Here is a 13,283-nt window from a genome sequence, read left to right on the forward strand (position 1 = left end):
TCCGGCTGGTCCTGGCTGAAGAGAAGCCCTGAGGCGGCCTCGCTCTGCCGCGTGGCGTGCGTTGCTCCTCGCCAGGTCCCACCGCGCAGGCGGACGGCGAGGAGAGCTGGCGGGGCTCGCTGCCAGCAGGATTCTCACTCGCTTCCAGAAACTCCAAGTTTTTACGCGCACACACACCCTTTGACAGTATAAACAATTATGTGTCGAGGAGCCGAGGAGGGAGAACGTGGTTGAATCCAGCTTTCTGATGTGAGAATGACTTTAAGAGTCCAAGCCTCCCATTTTACAGCCGAGGGAACTTGGGTGACATTTCTTTTCGTTTTGACCTGTTGAAAAGAGGCCCCTGTATGCGAAAACAGTGTAGCTGTCAAATGAAAAAGCATTTCAGTAATTTTAAGCTCATAGTTGTCAAGCTGTCATCTGGTTTAAAATCAAGACCAGCTGATGGCTATGTCAAAACCAAATCTCATGCATAAAGCTGTATTAGAGGAGGTAAAGTTGAGTTGCTGTAATAGAGATCTAGAAAACAATGGCTTAAAGAATACAGAGGTTAGTTCCGTCTCTCTCACTTAACAGCCATCTCTGCTCATCTCATGTGAGTGGGTCAGTGCTGCTCCATGAGGTCATTTAAAGGTACAGGTCCCTTTCATCTTGCTGCCCCCCCAGTCCCTAGGGCGGTGATGGCGAACCTTTTGAGCTCGGCGTGTCAGCATTTTGAAAAACCCTAACTTAACTCTGGTGCCGTGTCACATATAGAAATTTTTTTATATTTGTAACCATCGTAAAACAAAGATTTATATTTTTGATATTTATTTTATATATTTAAAATGCCATTTAACAAAGAAAAATCAACCAAAACAATGAGTTTGCATGTCACCTCTGACACGCGTGTTATAGGTTCGCCGTGACACATGTGTTATAGGTCCGCCATCACTGCCCTAGGACATGGTTGCTGTCTGCAGGTTCAGGCTCATCACCGCCTCCTCCGAGGGTCAGATAAATGGGGTGTGGCAAAGCCCTCCCCCACAACCCTCATCTTCAGGCCCAGGCTTTGGAAGTAGCCCTCTTCTCTTCTTCTGACATCCATTACTGAGAAGTAGGCGTGTGGTCACCCCTGACTGCAAGGAGGGCTGGGAAGTGTCCCCTGGTTGGACAGCCATGCACCTGGGAAGAAGGAAACGGGATTTAATGGCCATCTGGCGTCTCCACCACAAGATGGCCTGTGTTTTCATTGTTGGTTCCTTTGTTACAGTTTCAAGACTAACAAATTACTTCTTTCTCTTTCAGGCAGAGTTGGGCCTAAATGAGCACCATCAAAATGAAGTTATTAATTATATGCGTTTTGCTCGTTCAAAAAGAGGCTTGAGACTCAAAACTGTAGATTCCTGCTTCCAAGACCTCAAGGAGAGCAGGTATCCCGGTGGGAACACGGGTCCTTCTGGCAGCCAATGTAGGGGAGGCTGTGGCAGAGGCCATGCAAGCCACTGCCGGGGTTATCATGGTCCGTTACCACTGACAGCAGCTACATAGCCACATGGGTGTGTGAGACTCAAATTAAATTGTGGTAGGAGCAGTCTGTTCTCAAACCTGCACGCATAAGGGGTTGCAGTGGGACCATGGGCATGTCACCTCTGCCTCCTGCGTCTGTGTTTCCATCTGCAGAGTGAGGGGATTGAAGAAGTTGGCCCCAAAATTCCCTCCCATCTCAAACACTGTCTGTGGGAGATGAATTTTTTTTAAATGTATTTTATTGAATTTTTACAGAAAGGAAGGGAGAGGGATAGAGAGTTAGAAACGTCAATGAGAGAGAAACATAGATTCAGCTGCCTCCTGCACACTCCCCACTGGGGATGTGGCCGCAGTCAAGGTACATGCCCTTGACCGGAATCAAACCTGGGACCCTTCAGTCCGCAGGCCGATACGCTATCCACTGAGCCAAACGGGTTAGGGCGGATTTTTAATGCTATTGTTGATGATGATGATGATGATGTTCACTTTTATGGAGTAGTCAGTGGTCCATGGAGTTTTAACTGAGAGAAGTTAGATTTTTTTTGTTTTATTTTATTTTCAAGTCTCAAGAATGGTAGGAGAAGCAACATATAATTATCATTGATTTTCTCATAGGCATTTACTACCATGTGAATAGTTCCTACAATTATTGAAATGCTAGGTAAATAATAGAAAGAAAAGAGAAATTGTAGAGAGCACCTGGGAAGGCACATGAGCTGATTGTCGACTGAGTCCAGTGACGTTGGCAGAACCACGTCCTGGAAACACACTGTGCCAGATGCAGGTGTGTTGTCAGCCTGACCCTTAACTCAAGCACCAGGAGGTGGGTTGCATTAAGTTCAGCCAGGCGCAAGGAACGAACGCAATTATCCGGGCTCAGCCAGGAGTGACAATTACAAAGAAGCCACAAGAATGAAGAATTGCTGCTTGATCCTTAACCATGATTTCACATAATTCCCTTTGCTTTAAACTCTAGTAAAACTTCCTAGAATCATGCTGTATAATAAACAGTGTATATAATAAACGCGCTGCACCAGTTCTGGGTCACTGTCTCTCCATCAGAGGGCAGCTTGTCCCACCCGGCCCCAGCTTTTCCCTCTGTCTTTGTGTTTATCTCTTTGTTTCATTTTCTCAATCCCCAGCCATCCCTACTCAGGACTCATGTCTGCGTCGGCCCTACTCAGGACTTGTCATCCGCTCTGTAGCTGTGCTGGTTGCGGTAAAGAGAGAATACTTATAAGAAATTACTTCTTCCAGGTGACTTTTGAATTTACTAACTGTGACAAGACGAATTTCAGTGAAGAATAAAAAGACTTTTAAACTGAAAAATTAAAGAAAAAAGTAAATAATTTGGGGGAATGTCTCCGAGCATATACTTGTATTAAAGGATGTCCACATTTGAAGAATGAGCCACAATTTAATCGCTTAAATAGACATCACAATTTAATGCAGCTTAAGTTATTTTTAATCTGCTTTATTAATAAAAGGGATAGCTTCCGGAGAGATTGTCACAATAACCTGTCATCCCCTCCAAGTCACAGTGCAGGTTTCTTTTATTGTGTAAATGGCTTTTGTTGTTCATGCGGAAGTTTGGGTTGTTGCATTGCAGGCTGGTGGACGAGACCTTCACCATAGATGAAGTCTCCGAGGTTCTGAGCGGGTTGCAGGCTGTGGTTCACAGCGAGGTGGAGTCGGAGCTCATCAACACGGCTTACACCAATGTGTTACTCCTGCGGCAGCTTTTCTCGCAAGCTGAGAAGTGGTACCTCAAGCTGCAAACAGATATCTCTGAGCTTGAAAACAGGTAATAAAATGTATACCTGCAATTATGACAATAGCAGCCCAGGCATGTTCTTACAAGTTAGTGAATGTCTTCTTGGGGCAGGTGCGCAAGAAAATTCAGGCTGGGCAGTGGCAAAGCATGGGTCTTGGGTGTCACTTGACGTCCTCTTCAAAATTCTCTGCTGCTACTGTTCCTGGGCATTAGGAACGTATGAAATTGCCTTTGAGGCTGTTGCTAACTATGCCTTACAGTATATTTGGCAGCCTGATCAGCATTACAATAAACCTTTAGAGATAGGTCAACTAGACCTATCTTTTAAATAGGAAATGTAAAAAAATGTTTATAATCCAAACATCATCAAAGAGCTCATTAATTTTTTAAAAATCGGCAAGCTTGAAACTCATCCTAAGAAAAGTCATGCAGAAGTCAGGAAAGACTGACCTCTGACCCTGGGGCTGTGACCTCAGCACAGCTGCAGCTGGTGGGCCACATGGAGAGTGTGGACCACACGGTAGGGCCGGCAGTAGGGAAGGAAAACCATGAGTAGGTTACTGGTGAGTAAACGAGCAGCTGACGGGGAAGGGGCTTGGACGGGCAGTGCGGCATTCCCGCCCAGGCTCTCACAGCGCCGGCGCTCGCTCCCCTTTACAAAGGAGAGGAAGCAGTCAGGCCGCTCACCCGAACCACTGTCTCTGGGACTGTATCGACGTTTCCAGGTGGCTCGCACTCTGTAATCCCATCTTTGTGAGGCTCCTCTATGAAAATCAGTTTGTCTGTCTTGAACATCTACTAGCTAATGATGCATATTCTATGATAAGCCCCCTATAGCACCGCACAAATAGAGTTGCCTACAAATTTCAGACATATTTGTCTAACATTGTAGTTCTAGCGGTTAACAGGGTACACTCAGTGGGTGGCAAGTCCTAGGTGCTGTGGCTGACTCAGGGTTGAGGCCTTGTGCTTGGACGGTGACCGTTGGTAACTAGATATTACCCTGACATGGGGAGGTGTGCCTCTCGCTCTCTTTTCCCAGCACGTGGGAGATTGGTTCCGGCGATTGTATTCTTGTGTGTGTGATTTTATTATAAATTCATTTTCAATAAATGTTTTTCATATTTTCTTTTTATCATCTAGGGAATTACTAGAACAAGTTGCAGAATTTGAAAAGGCAGAATTTACATCTTCCACTAAAAAGGTAATTTTTTGTCATTTTAAGTCTGCCTTAATAGCCAGTATTTAAAGTCCCCAAGTTACTCCGGGCACTCAGAGGTGAAAGTGAGAGCCCTCAAGGTAAAACTTTCGATTTAAGAGCAGGATTGAAAACTGTCTCAGACTTTCAGGCAAAAGTAGAAAAGTTTTGTAAATAACTGTGAAAGCCTGTTTTTGTCCACTCTCTCCCACAACACACACACTCCCTGCCGTACCTGACTCCCGCCATATAAACTCTCCGCTCCCATGATGCAGAGCGCAGGCATGTCCGCCCACCTGTGCGCACATCCTGGCTCTGTCACGCTAGAGCTGCGTGACCTTGAGCAATTCACCTGAAATGGCTGAGCCTCGTTTTCCTCGTCTGTCATGTGGAGATCATACTAACAGGAGCTACTTCTCTCTTTAAAAAAAAAAAATATATATATATATTATTGGTTTTTTACAGAGAGGAAGGGGGAGAGAGTTAGAAACATCTATGAGAGAGAAGATCGATCAGCTGCCGCCTGCACCCTCCCTACTGGGGATGTGCCCGCAGCCAAGGTACATGCCCTTGACCGGAATCGAACCTGGGATCCTGAGTCCGCAGGCTGACGCTCTATCCACTGAGCCAAACCGGTTAGGGCATACTTCTCTTTTTAATCCTCGTCATTTGCAATGACTACTTGTTGCCCCATAAAAACCCCCAAAATGCTGCTGAGAGGAACCCGTGAATATACACATACAAACAGTTTCCCAGGTATTCCTGTGGAACACATTTCTGCCTAAGACATTTCTCGGTCAGAGGGAATGGATTCTTTTGTTTTTTGTACACATTGCTACAGTGCCAAGTAATTCTCCATCTGCAGTGTAGTTGCCTAAGTCCTCATCAGTATTACAGTTTTTCCCAGCATCTGGGTTCATGCAGAAATCTGTTTCCGCTCCCACAGGTTAAATGAAAGGGTCATTTTGGGTCATTTTCAATCCCAATCCTGAGATGCCAGGGTTTGTACCTGCTCTGGGTTTAAGCACCTTCCCTCCTTTCCTTCCATCTGTATTTTGTACAAAAGACATGGGAGGATGGCTTTCATGTTTGTCTCCCATTTGTATTGGGCCCTGGGAACCAAACCCACATGAATCCCCTCGCCCGAGGAGCTGACGTCCCCGTGGATGTGCCTACACAGCATCTCCATTTAGAAAGTGCAAGCGCTCCATGATCACACGCGATACATCCCATGCTGGTTTCAGTTCGGTTTCTGTATTTCATTTCAGCCCATCATAGACATCATAAAGCCAAAACTTGCTCCACTTAACGAGGGAGGAACAGCAGAGCTCCTGAACAAGGTACTGTTGCCATCATTTTGGGGGGCGCAGATCCTCTATTCCATCCTCTCCTTGCCTGCACAGCTCTAGAGTGGAGACCCTGAGGAGAGGGAGCTGGGTTAGGGTTTGGTCCACAGAGAGAATTAGTCTGTTGTTGTTTTACTTAATGGTACCGGTGGGCCAGAAGAGGGCATACTTACTTACTCTAGCAAGTCTGAAGCAGCTCTTAAAAAAAAAAAAAAAGTTTTTGAATTACAGTTGACATTCAATATAATTTTATATTAGTTTCAGGGGTACAGCATAGTGGTTAGACATTTATGTACTATACAGAGTGATTCCCCCGACAATTCTAGTGCTCGCCTGGCCTCAGGGTTATTCCAGTACCAGTGAGCTTGTTCCTGCAGTGTGCTGTACATCCCCACTGAGCAGCGCCCGTGGCACTTTCTCATGGGGGAGTGAAGAGCATGGCATTTTGGACATCATTTATTGATGGGCATTTGAAATTTATAATCTGTGCTAACAATAAAGGGAATTTTACTAGTACTGAGAGGTTTATAAAAATTAATTACCAATATACAAATAAATATTTTTCATGATTCCTGTATTGTCAACATTATGCTAGATCTTGTTCGACAAAAAGCAGTCCAATTCCTGGCCTTTTACCCTCAAACACCTCCCAGTCTCCTGGGAAGGGGGAACGGGGATTCTGGAAGCAGAGAGAGGGAAATGCTAGTTGTTGCCACAGGTGCCACCGGGCGGCAGCAAAGACGCAGGGGTGAGTGTCAGAGGAGGACAGACTTGGGGCAGACAGGCTGCAGAGGAAAGACAGGTTAGGTGGTCGGAGGGAAGAGAAGGCCTGGTGGTGCAGTGGTGCAGGGTAGGCCGAGAATAGACAGGAGTCGCAGGACCAGGCGGGTGAGAGATGGCAGGGAGGGGCTAGGCAAAGGCTGAGGGGGAGGCTGAGAGAGTCTGAGACGTGAGAGAAGCAGCTAGGAGTCTCAGAGTCAACGGAGACTCCAGATGCCGCCGCCAGTGCGCTGGGGAAAATGGGATGTTACCCGTAACCAGGGCATGCAGGTTTTTATTATCTATTTTAAAATGAAACAAGTAATGTCAACTATTAAAAATTCTTTGGCTGAAATAACACAACTTTAATTTACTCACCAAGGAAATTTTAAGGCTTCAAGAAGAGAATGAGAAACTGAAGTCCAGGCTGAAGACCATCGAAATGCAGGTACCTGAGAATCACGCTAACGAGCCCTGAGAGTTACTTACAGGCTCATCCTGACCGTGTGTGTTCAAACTTGGCTGCAGGCTATGAACGTGCTGGGCGAGAAGTCGGAGCTGGAGAGGGCGCTGCGAGACTTACAGCTGGACCGGGGCAACCAGAAGGTGAACTAAGGCAGCTCTCTCACGTTGGCTAAACAGAGTTATGAACTGAACATTAAGTCCTCATTACTGTTCCTCCCTCACCATCACCCTCACTCCCCACCGCTGTTGTGCTGCACGGGGACCTCCTGGTCCAGGAAAAGCCAGTGAGAATGGCACCCATCACTCTGCCCTCCAGGGCCAAAGACACATACACAGCTCACGTGTCCCGAGAGCTCATTAGCATACAAGATATATATACATGTATATAGATAGATAGATAGATATAGATATATAGTTTTAAATACATATTTTTGTTGATTTCAGAGAGGAAGGGAGAGGGAGAGAGAGATAGAAACATCAGTGAATCATTGACTGGCTACCTCCTGCATGCCCCACACTAGGGATTGAGCCCGCAATCCAGGCATATGCCCTGACTGGAAATCGAACCAGTGACCTCTTAATTCATGGGTTGATGCTCAATCCACTGAGCCACACAGGCGGGTCATAAATAATTTTTTTATTCTTCCATGTGTATCAGTTAAACTTCTTCACCAGGATTTTTTAAACTTCAAAATAAAACCTGTTTGCCATCCCAGCACTGAGGCGCACAACCCTGTCACATGTAGAATCTCACCTCTGTCCTGCTTCTCTTCGGAATCCCCGCAGTTCATAGGTCATATTCTACGTGTTTGGAAGTCAGTGAGCCTGCACTCTGCCATGTGCAGGACACCGGGCACTGAGGGCTGAGGGTGAACGAGGGGGTGGGGGCTGGCAGCGCTGGGAGCCAGGGTACCGGCTGGGGAGGGAGGCTGGGGTGCACCTGCAGCACCACCTGCCTTCACCTCCTGTGAAGGTGAATCACTGTTTAGGGCGTCAGCATGAACTTACGCTCACGTGTGTATTTTCATAGGATTTTATAAAGGCCCAAGACTTGAGTGACTTGGAAAACACAGTTGCCGCTTTAAAGAGTGAGTTTCAGAAGACACTCAGCGACAAGACAGAAAACCAGAAGTGTCTGGAGGAGAGTCTAGCGACGGCCAAGCACGACCTGCTCAGGGTTCAGGAGCAGCTGAGCATGGCTGAAAAGGTCCGATTTGTCTGTGAATGTCCATGGCGTGGTGGGTGCCGTAGAGGGAAAGTACAGGGCGAGCGCTGGACAGCTGCACATTCACATTTTCCTCCAGGTGCTGACCAGTATGTGTTCTAAAGATCATCATTTCTGAGCACTGAAATTCTTCCATCTTTGGCCCTAAAATATCTGTGATGATAAAAATCTCAACTCCTTCTGTTGTGTGGTTAAATATTCCACTTTCCCTTCCTGCCAGTCACTCCTACAGCCTGTCAGAGGGATGGGTGACTTTTTTTTAAGGATTCTATACCTTTAATTTGTAAGAATTTGGGAGCAAAAATTTAAGTAATTTAAAAATCCTGAAATACGACTCTACTTTGGGATTTGGAAAGAGATCGTGCTTGTTTCACCTGAAATTACTTTACTGTTTCAAATACCTTTCCTATGTCTAGGGTAGGGGTCCTCAAACTTTTTAAATGGGGCCAGTTCACTGTCCTGCAGACCGTTGGAGGGCCGGACTATAGTTTAAAAAAAAAAAACTATGAAAAAATTCCTATGCACACTGCACATATCTTATTTTGAAGTAAAAAAAACAAAACGGGAACAAATACAATATTTGTATTTGCATGTGGCCCGCGGGCCGTAGTTTGAGGAGCCCTGGTCTAGGGCATAGCATGCTTGAGTGATTTGCTAACATTATGTTTGGAGAGACATTACTGTTTTGTTGGCTTGTCATTTGAAAAAATATTTTTAAAGTTTGGATACTCATAATTTTATATGAGTATGTTTTTCAAAGAAATCTGAAAATAATATAAGCAGAATATTAGTGAAATTAGAGCAAAAAATATACACTTTCATCAGATTTGTTCATTCCTTCCTTAACTGCTTCTTAGTAGTGAGCTGGCATTTTTCACTGTGCAGGAATTAGAGAAGAAATTCCAGCAAACAGCAGCCTACCGGAACATGAAAGAGATTCTAACCAAGAAGAACGACCAAATCAAAGACCTGAGGAAAAGACTGGCAAAGTAAGTCATGCCCATCTGCCTCGGGTTTTTCTCCCTGCTGGGTCGATGTCTTTTCTTCATTAAACCTAAGCTTGTGTCCAGAGAGGTCAGGCCGGTGGGCATTGCTCTACCATTTAGTCCGAAGCCTGCATCTGAGACAGCGGAGGAGCTTGGGCCTGGCCTTGTCTGTAATGCCCACCGGGCTTTTAGGTCCAGCCAGTCCTGTAGACTCGCCCACGACTGCTCTAGGCTACTCCTGGCAGTGGATTCAGGTAGCAGGATCTCGGGTGGGAAACAGCCAGCTGGCAGGGCAGCATTGGGCATTTCTCCTTCACGGTGTCCTTGCAGCATTCAAGACCTGGTCGTACTGTGCCCTCAGGTGACAATTTAGGTGCAGGAGAATGAGATTCACGCAGATGGATGCCATGGCCAGCATGTCTGAGAAGTCCATGCTCACAGAGACCCCAGTAGGGACAGTGCAGTTACAGGAGCTCACCGTGCAGAGGGCGGTCTCAAGCCGTGGCGCCCACCATGTACTTGGCGTTTGCTCACAGTCCTGGTCCAGATGGAGTCTACTAATCAGGGCCACTTTTGTCATCAGCAGTTTTGTCTGCAAACTCAGCTGACATTACCTTTATCGGGGGTTCCAGGGGAACAGAGCTAGGAAGTGAATCTGGGCTCATTAACCCATTACTCGCTTAGCCATACCAGCTAGTGGTGTGGATCTGAATGTAGATAATGACTGAATTTCTACTCTGCCATCACGGAGCTAACTGTCAGATACAGAGGCTTGAGTCTGAAGGCATCTTAGCAGTTAGCCGTCCGTTCTGCCTGCTGTAGGAAGCCCCTCCCAGTCCCCGCGTGCCTGACTCTGCCTCAACCGTGATTTAAAGTGAGAAATGCGGTGTCACTGCTGTAGTCACTGGAGATGTTTTACGTCAGCTCATCTGGTAACAGTGACAACAAGAGGGCATCATGATGCTATGCTCTTAAGTTAATGGGCATCTCTTTCCAGATATGAACCCGAAGATTAAAAGCTGAAGGTCTCATCCGGAAGTTGCCGGAGTGTGAACACCAGCTGTTCTCACCTCAGGCATGTATTTGGAGAAGTTTGTTGTATTCCCTCTTTACGTTTCTAATGTTTAGACTTTGCTCCGGCTGTTTAAACTGGAGTTCCTGTTTTCAGTTGCCTAAGGACAGCCTGGCTCTGGCCGTTGTCCCAAACCCCTCTCTGCGGAGTGCTCCCGGGCCTTGGCTCACATGCACCGAGTCCCTCACAGTAAAGAGATGTTTAGCGGGAAGAAGGGTCTCAACCTTTGCAATCCTCTGAGGAGAACCCCCTTTTAGCAAATGTTAAAGCGAGCAATCTCCCTACCTGTGCATTCCCAGGGCAAATACAGATACAGAGTTATTGAAGACATTACAAATAAACCTTATTTTTTAAAATGAAACCTAATTCATTTTCTCTATTTGATCATCAAGAAATATATGAATTAATTGGAAATGTAAATACAACCTATTATAGGCGACATTTTCACCGATTATAAGGAAAATTAACAGTGAACGAGAGAATTTACTAGTAACTTCTGCGGTCACCTCCATGCTGTGTTTATCGACGGAGGTTCGGACTTTTTTGCAGCCCAGCTTACCAAGAAAACTGATGGAGAGGCCAGGTGCACCCTGTCCTTCCACAGCTGAGAAAGTGTCTGGGCTCCACATAAATGGACAGTAGCCCCCCCTTATCCACGGTTTCACTTCCATGGTTTCCATTACCGGCAGTCAACCTCAGTCAGAAAATATTAAGTGGAAAATTCCAGAAATAAACAATTGCTAAGTTTCAAATTACACACACAGTTATGTCCCAGCATCTCCTGTTGTCCGCTCTGAACAACGGGACGGCCACCACTGAGCTCCGCAAAGCTGATGTGACCTCCCTTAGTGTTTCAGTGAAAGGGGTATCCCCTGCCCGTGCTGGGTCCTCCTGTCATAGCCATTCTAGCACACCACCCCTCGGGCCTTCTGACCCTCAGTGCTCTGCAAGGCGGTTGTGGAACCCGCCTCATTTGGGGGGATGCCATCATTGAGCAGTATCTTGGAACTGGCCTCATGTGTCCTTGCCACGTGCCAAATGCTAAAGCAGAAGAGAACCCCCACATCAGTGAACCCAGCCACCCTCTGTTCTCGCTCCCACTGGGCCGACATCCTCACGATCCACGTTCCCGTTCCCGCCAGCCCGTGAGAGCTAGCCAGGGTCTGCAGCTCTCCTGGGGAGTGACTCATGGCCTCCCCAGCAAGGCACCACTCCTCCACACAGGCCGTGCTGCTGCTCACCCATGTCATGGTTTAGGAGGAATAAGTGGAAGTGGGCAGATCTTGGGGAAGACAAAGGTTATCCTTTCAGTCTTTTCTCCCAAGAGAGGCCTTTGAATGATTGCCAGATGGGGGAGACTGCCCTTCTCTAGCACAGGGTCAGAGCCACCTGCTAGACCCAAGGGTTCAGGGGAACTTGGGGTGTCAAGGTTCTTGAGGGCATCTGCCCAAATGGGCTCACTCATGTCTGAGTCTCGTTCCTTCCCAGAGCCCTCGCTTAACGGAGACTTTCTAGGGGTGTGAATTTTGTCCCCTTTGTAATGATCCCTAATGATCCCATCTGGGCCTGATTCTCAGCAGGTTCTATTCTCTGCAGTTAGGTGGTAGGGTCTCTTTAAATGTTGCCGTGTGGCATTCTAGTTGTCACAGCATCTCCTGAGGGGACAGTTGGCTAGTCAGACCTGCCTCTCTCTTCCTTCATCCCAGTCCGTCCAAGGTGAGCGTTCTCACCATCGGGCTTACCACCAGCAGCGAGGTCCTGCTGTCATCTGGCTGCATCCCGCGTCTCATCCTGGGGGCCTGCTTTCTGGGGCCACTTCTGGCGTCACCTTTTAACTGGGCTCCTCTAAAAGCAGGCTCTGAGACAAGGATTTCGGTTCAAGTAGTTTATTATTTGGGGTGTTCCAGGAAGCACTATGAGTGTATGGGGCAGGAGACAGGAAGGGAAGGAAGTCAGTACAGTAGGTGACACTGTGGACCGCCACCCTTAGTCCCTCTCCGGAGTGAGGAGGCTAGAGCATGGTCCAACTCCTCATTTATCAGGGTGATGTTACCTCCGGCACTTCCTGTGCCTGGCTGCGCAAGTGCAAGCTCTGGCCAAGAGAGGCCCCCAGGGGCAGAGACACCAAGAGCCTCCTACTGGCCACCTGCAGGCTAGGGTAAGCATGTGGTTCCACAGTGAACTGGGAAGACAGGAGAGTAAGTGCAGTGGACATTCTGACACGCTGGCCATACTAACCAAAGGATGAACTCACGCTCGAAGAAATCACAAACCCTGTTGAGCCTTTTCAGCCCCCTGTGCTCAGATGGCCAGGCCACAGCTGCCTTTACGTAGTTACAGCCCTGGAAACGAGTATCTCTGGACTGAGAACCCAGACCAGACCCCGTCTTAGTGACGCAGGCCTGTCGTGGGTGCTCAATCCAAATGTTTGTGAAACTGAATGTCTGCTCCCTACGCAAGCACAGGTTAAGCCATGAAAAACCTTGATAGGTTGACCAAAATTAGATAATACCTATGAGTTGATTTTCTAGTACTAAGGTATCTCCATATAAATGATCAAAACTTTAAAATCAGCCATTAGAAAAATCTTTACTAGGGGACATAATTTCCTGCTTAAGTGGTGAGTCATAAGCATGATTTTATCTTTTCCTGATGACTCCAAGTTGCTCCTACACTATGACATTGACACCTGTAACAGTGACCTGTATTGCAGTGGACCCAGAGCTACTGAGGTGCGGAGAGATCTTTGCCCCTATAATAAGTGGTTTGCAAGCACTATGTTTTTTGAGCTGTTGCCTCTGATTTTTATGGTTTGCGCACATCCACCCGTGTCCTTTCCTATCGGACTGGCAGCTAACCCTCTGGTTTTGATCAATGTGCCAATCTCTGTTGCCATTTCTAATGGGCTTGGGAAAGAGGAGCTTATTAGAATTCTGTGCATCCTCAGTG

At 47.0% G+C, this 13,283-nt stretch overlaps 1 protein-coding gene across 1 annotated transcript; it reads left to right on the plus strand.

The window, feature by feature from the left end:
* The first annotated feature begins 1,289 nt into the window (after window positions 1–1,289).
* On the plus strand, window positions 1,290–10,695 carry LZTFL1 (leucine zipper transcription factor like 1). Its single transcript, XM_006759640.2, has 9 exons — window positions 1,290–1,412; window positions 3,119–3,313; window positions 4,427–4,487; window positions 5,750–5,821; window positions 6,969–7,034; window positions 7,115–7,192; window positions 8,082–8,258; window positions 9,162–9,265; window positions 10,260–10,695. Exons 1-9 carry the CDS (start codon window positions 1,336–1,338, stop codon window positions 10,276–10,278), a joined length of 849 nt encoding a protein of 282 aa, XP_006759703.1. The 5' UTR covers window positions 1,290–1,335; the 3' UTR covers window positions 10,279–10,695.
* Window positions 10,696–13,283: the final 2,588 nt, after the last annotated feature.

This window comes from Myotis davidii, unplaced genomic scaffold, assembly GCF_000327345.1.
Source record: "Myotis davidii unplaced genomic scaffold, ASM32734v1 scaffold395, whole genome shotgun sequence".
Classification (NCBI taxonomy): domain Eukaryota; kingdom Metazoa; phylum Chordata; class Mammalia; order Chiroptera; family Vespertilionidae; genus Myotis; species Myotis davidii.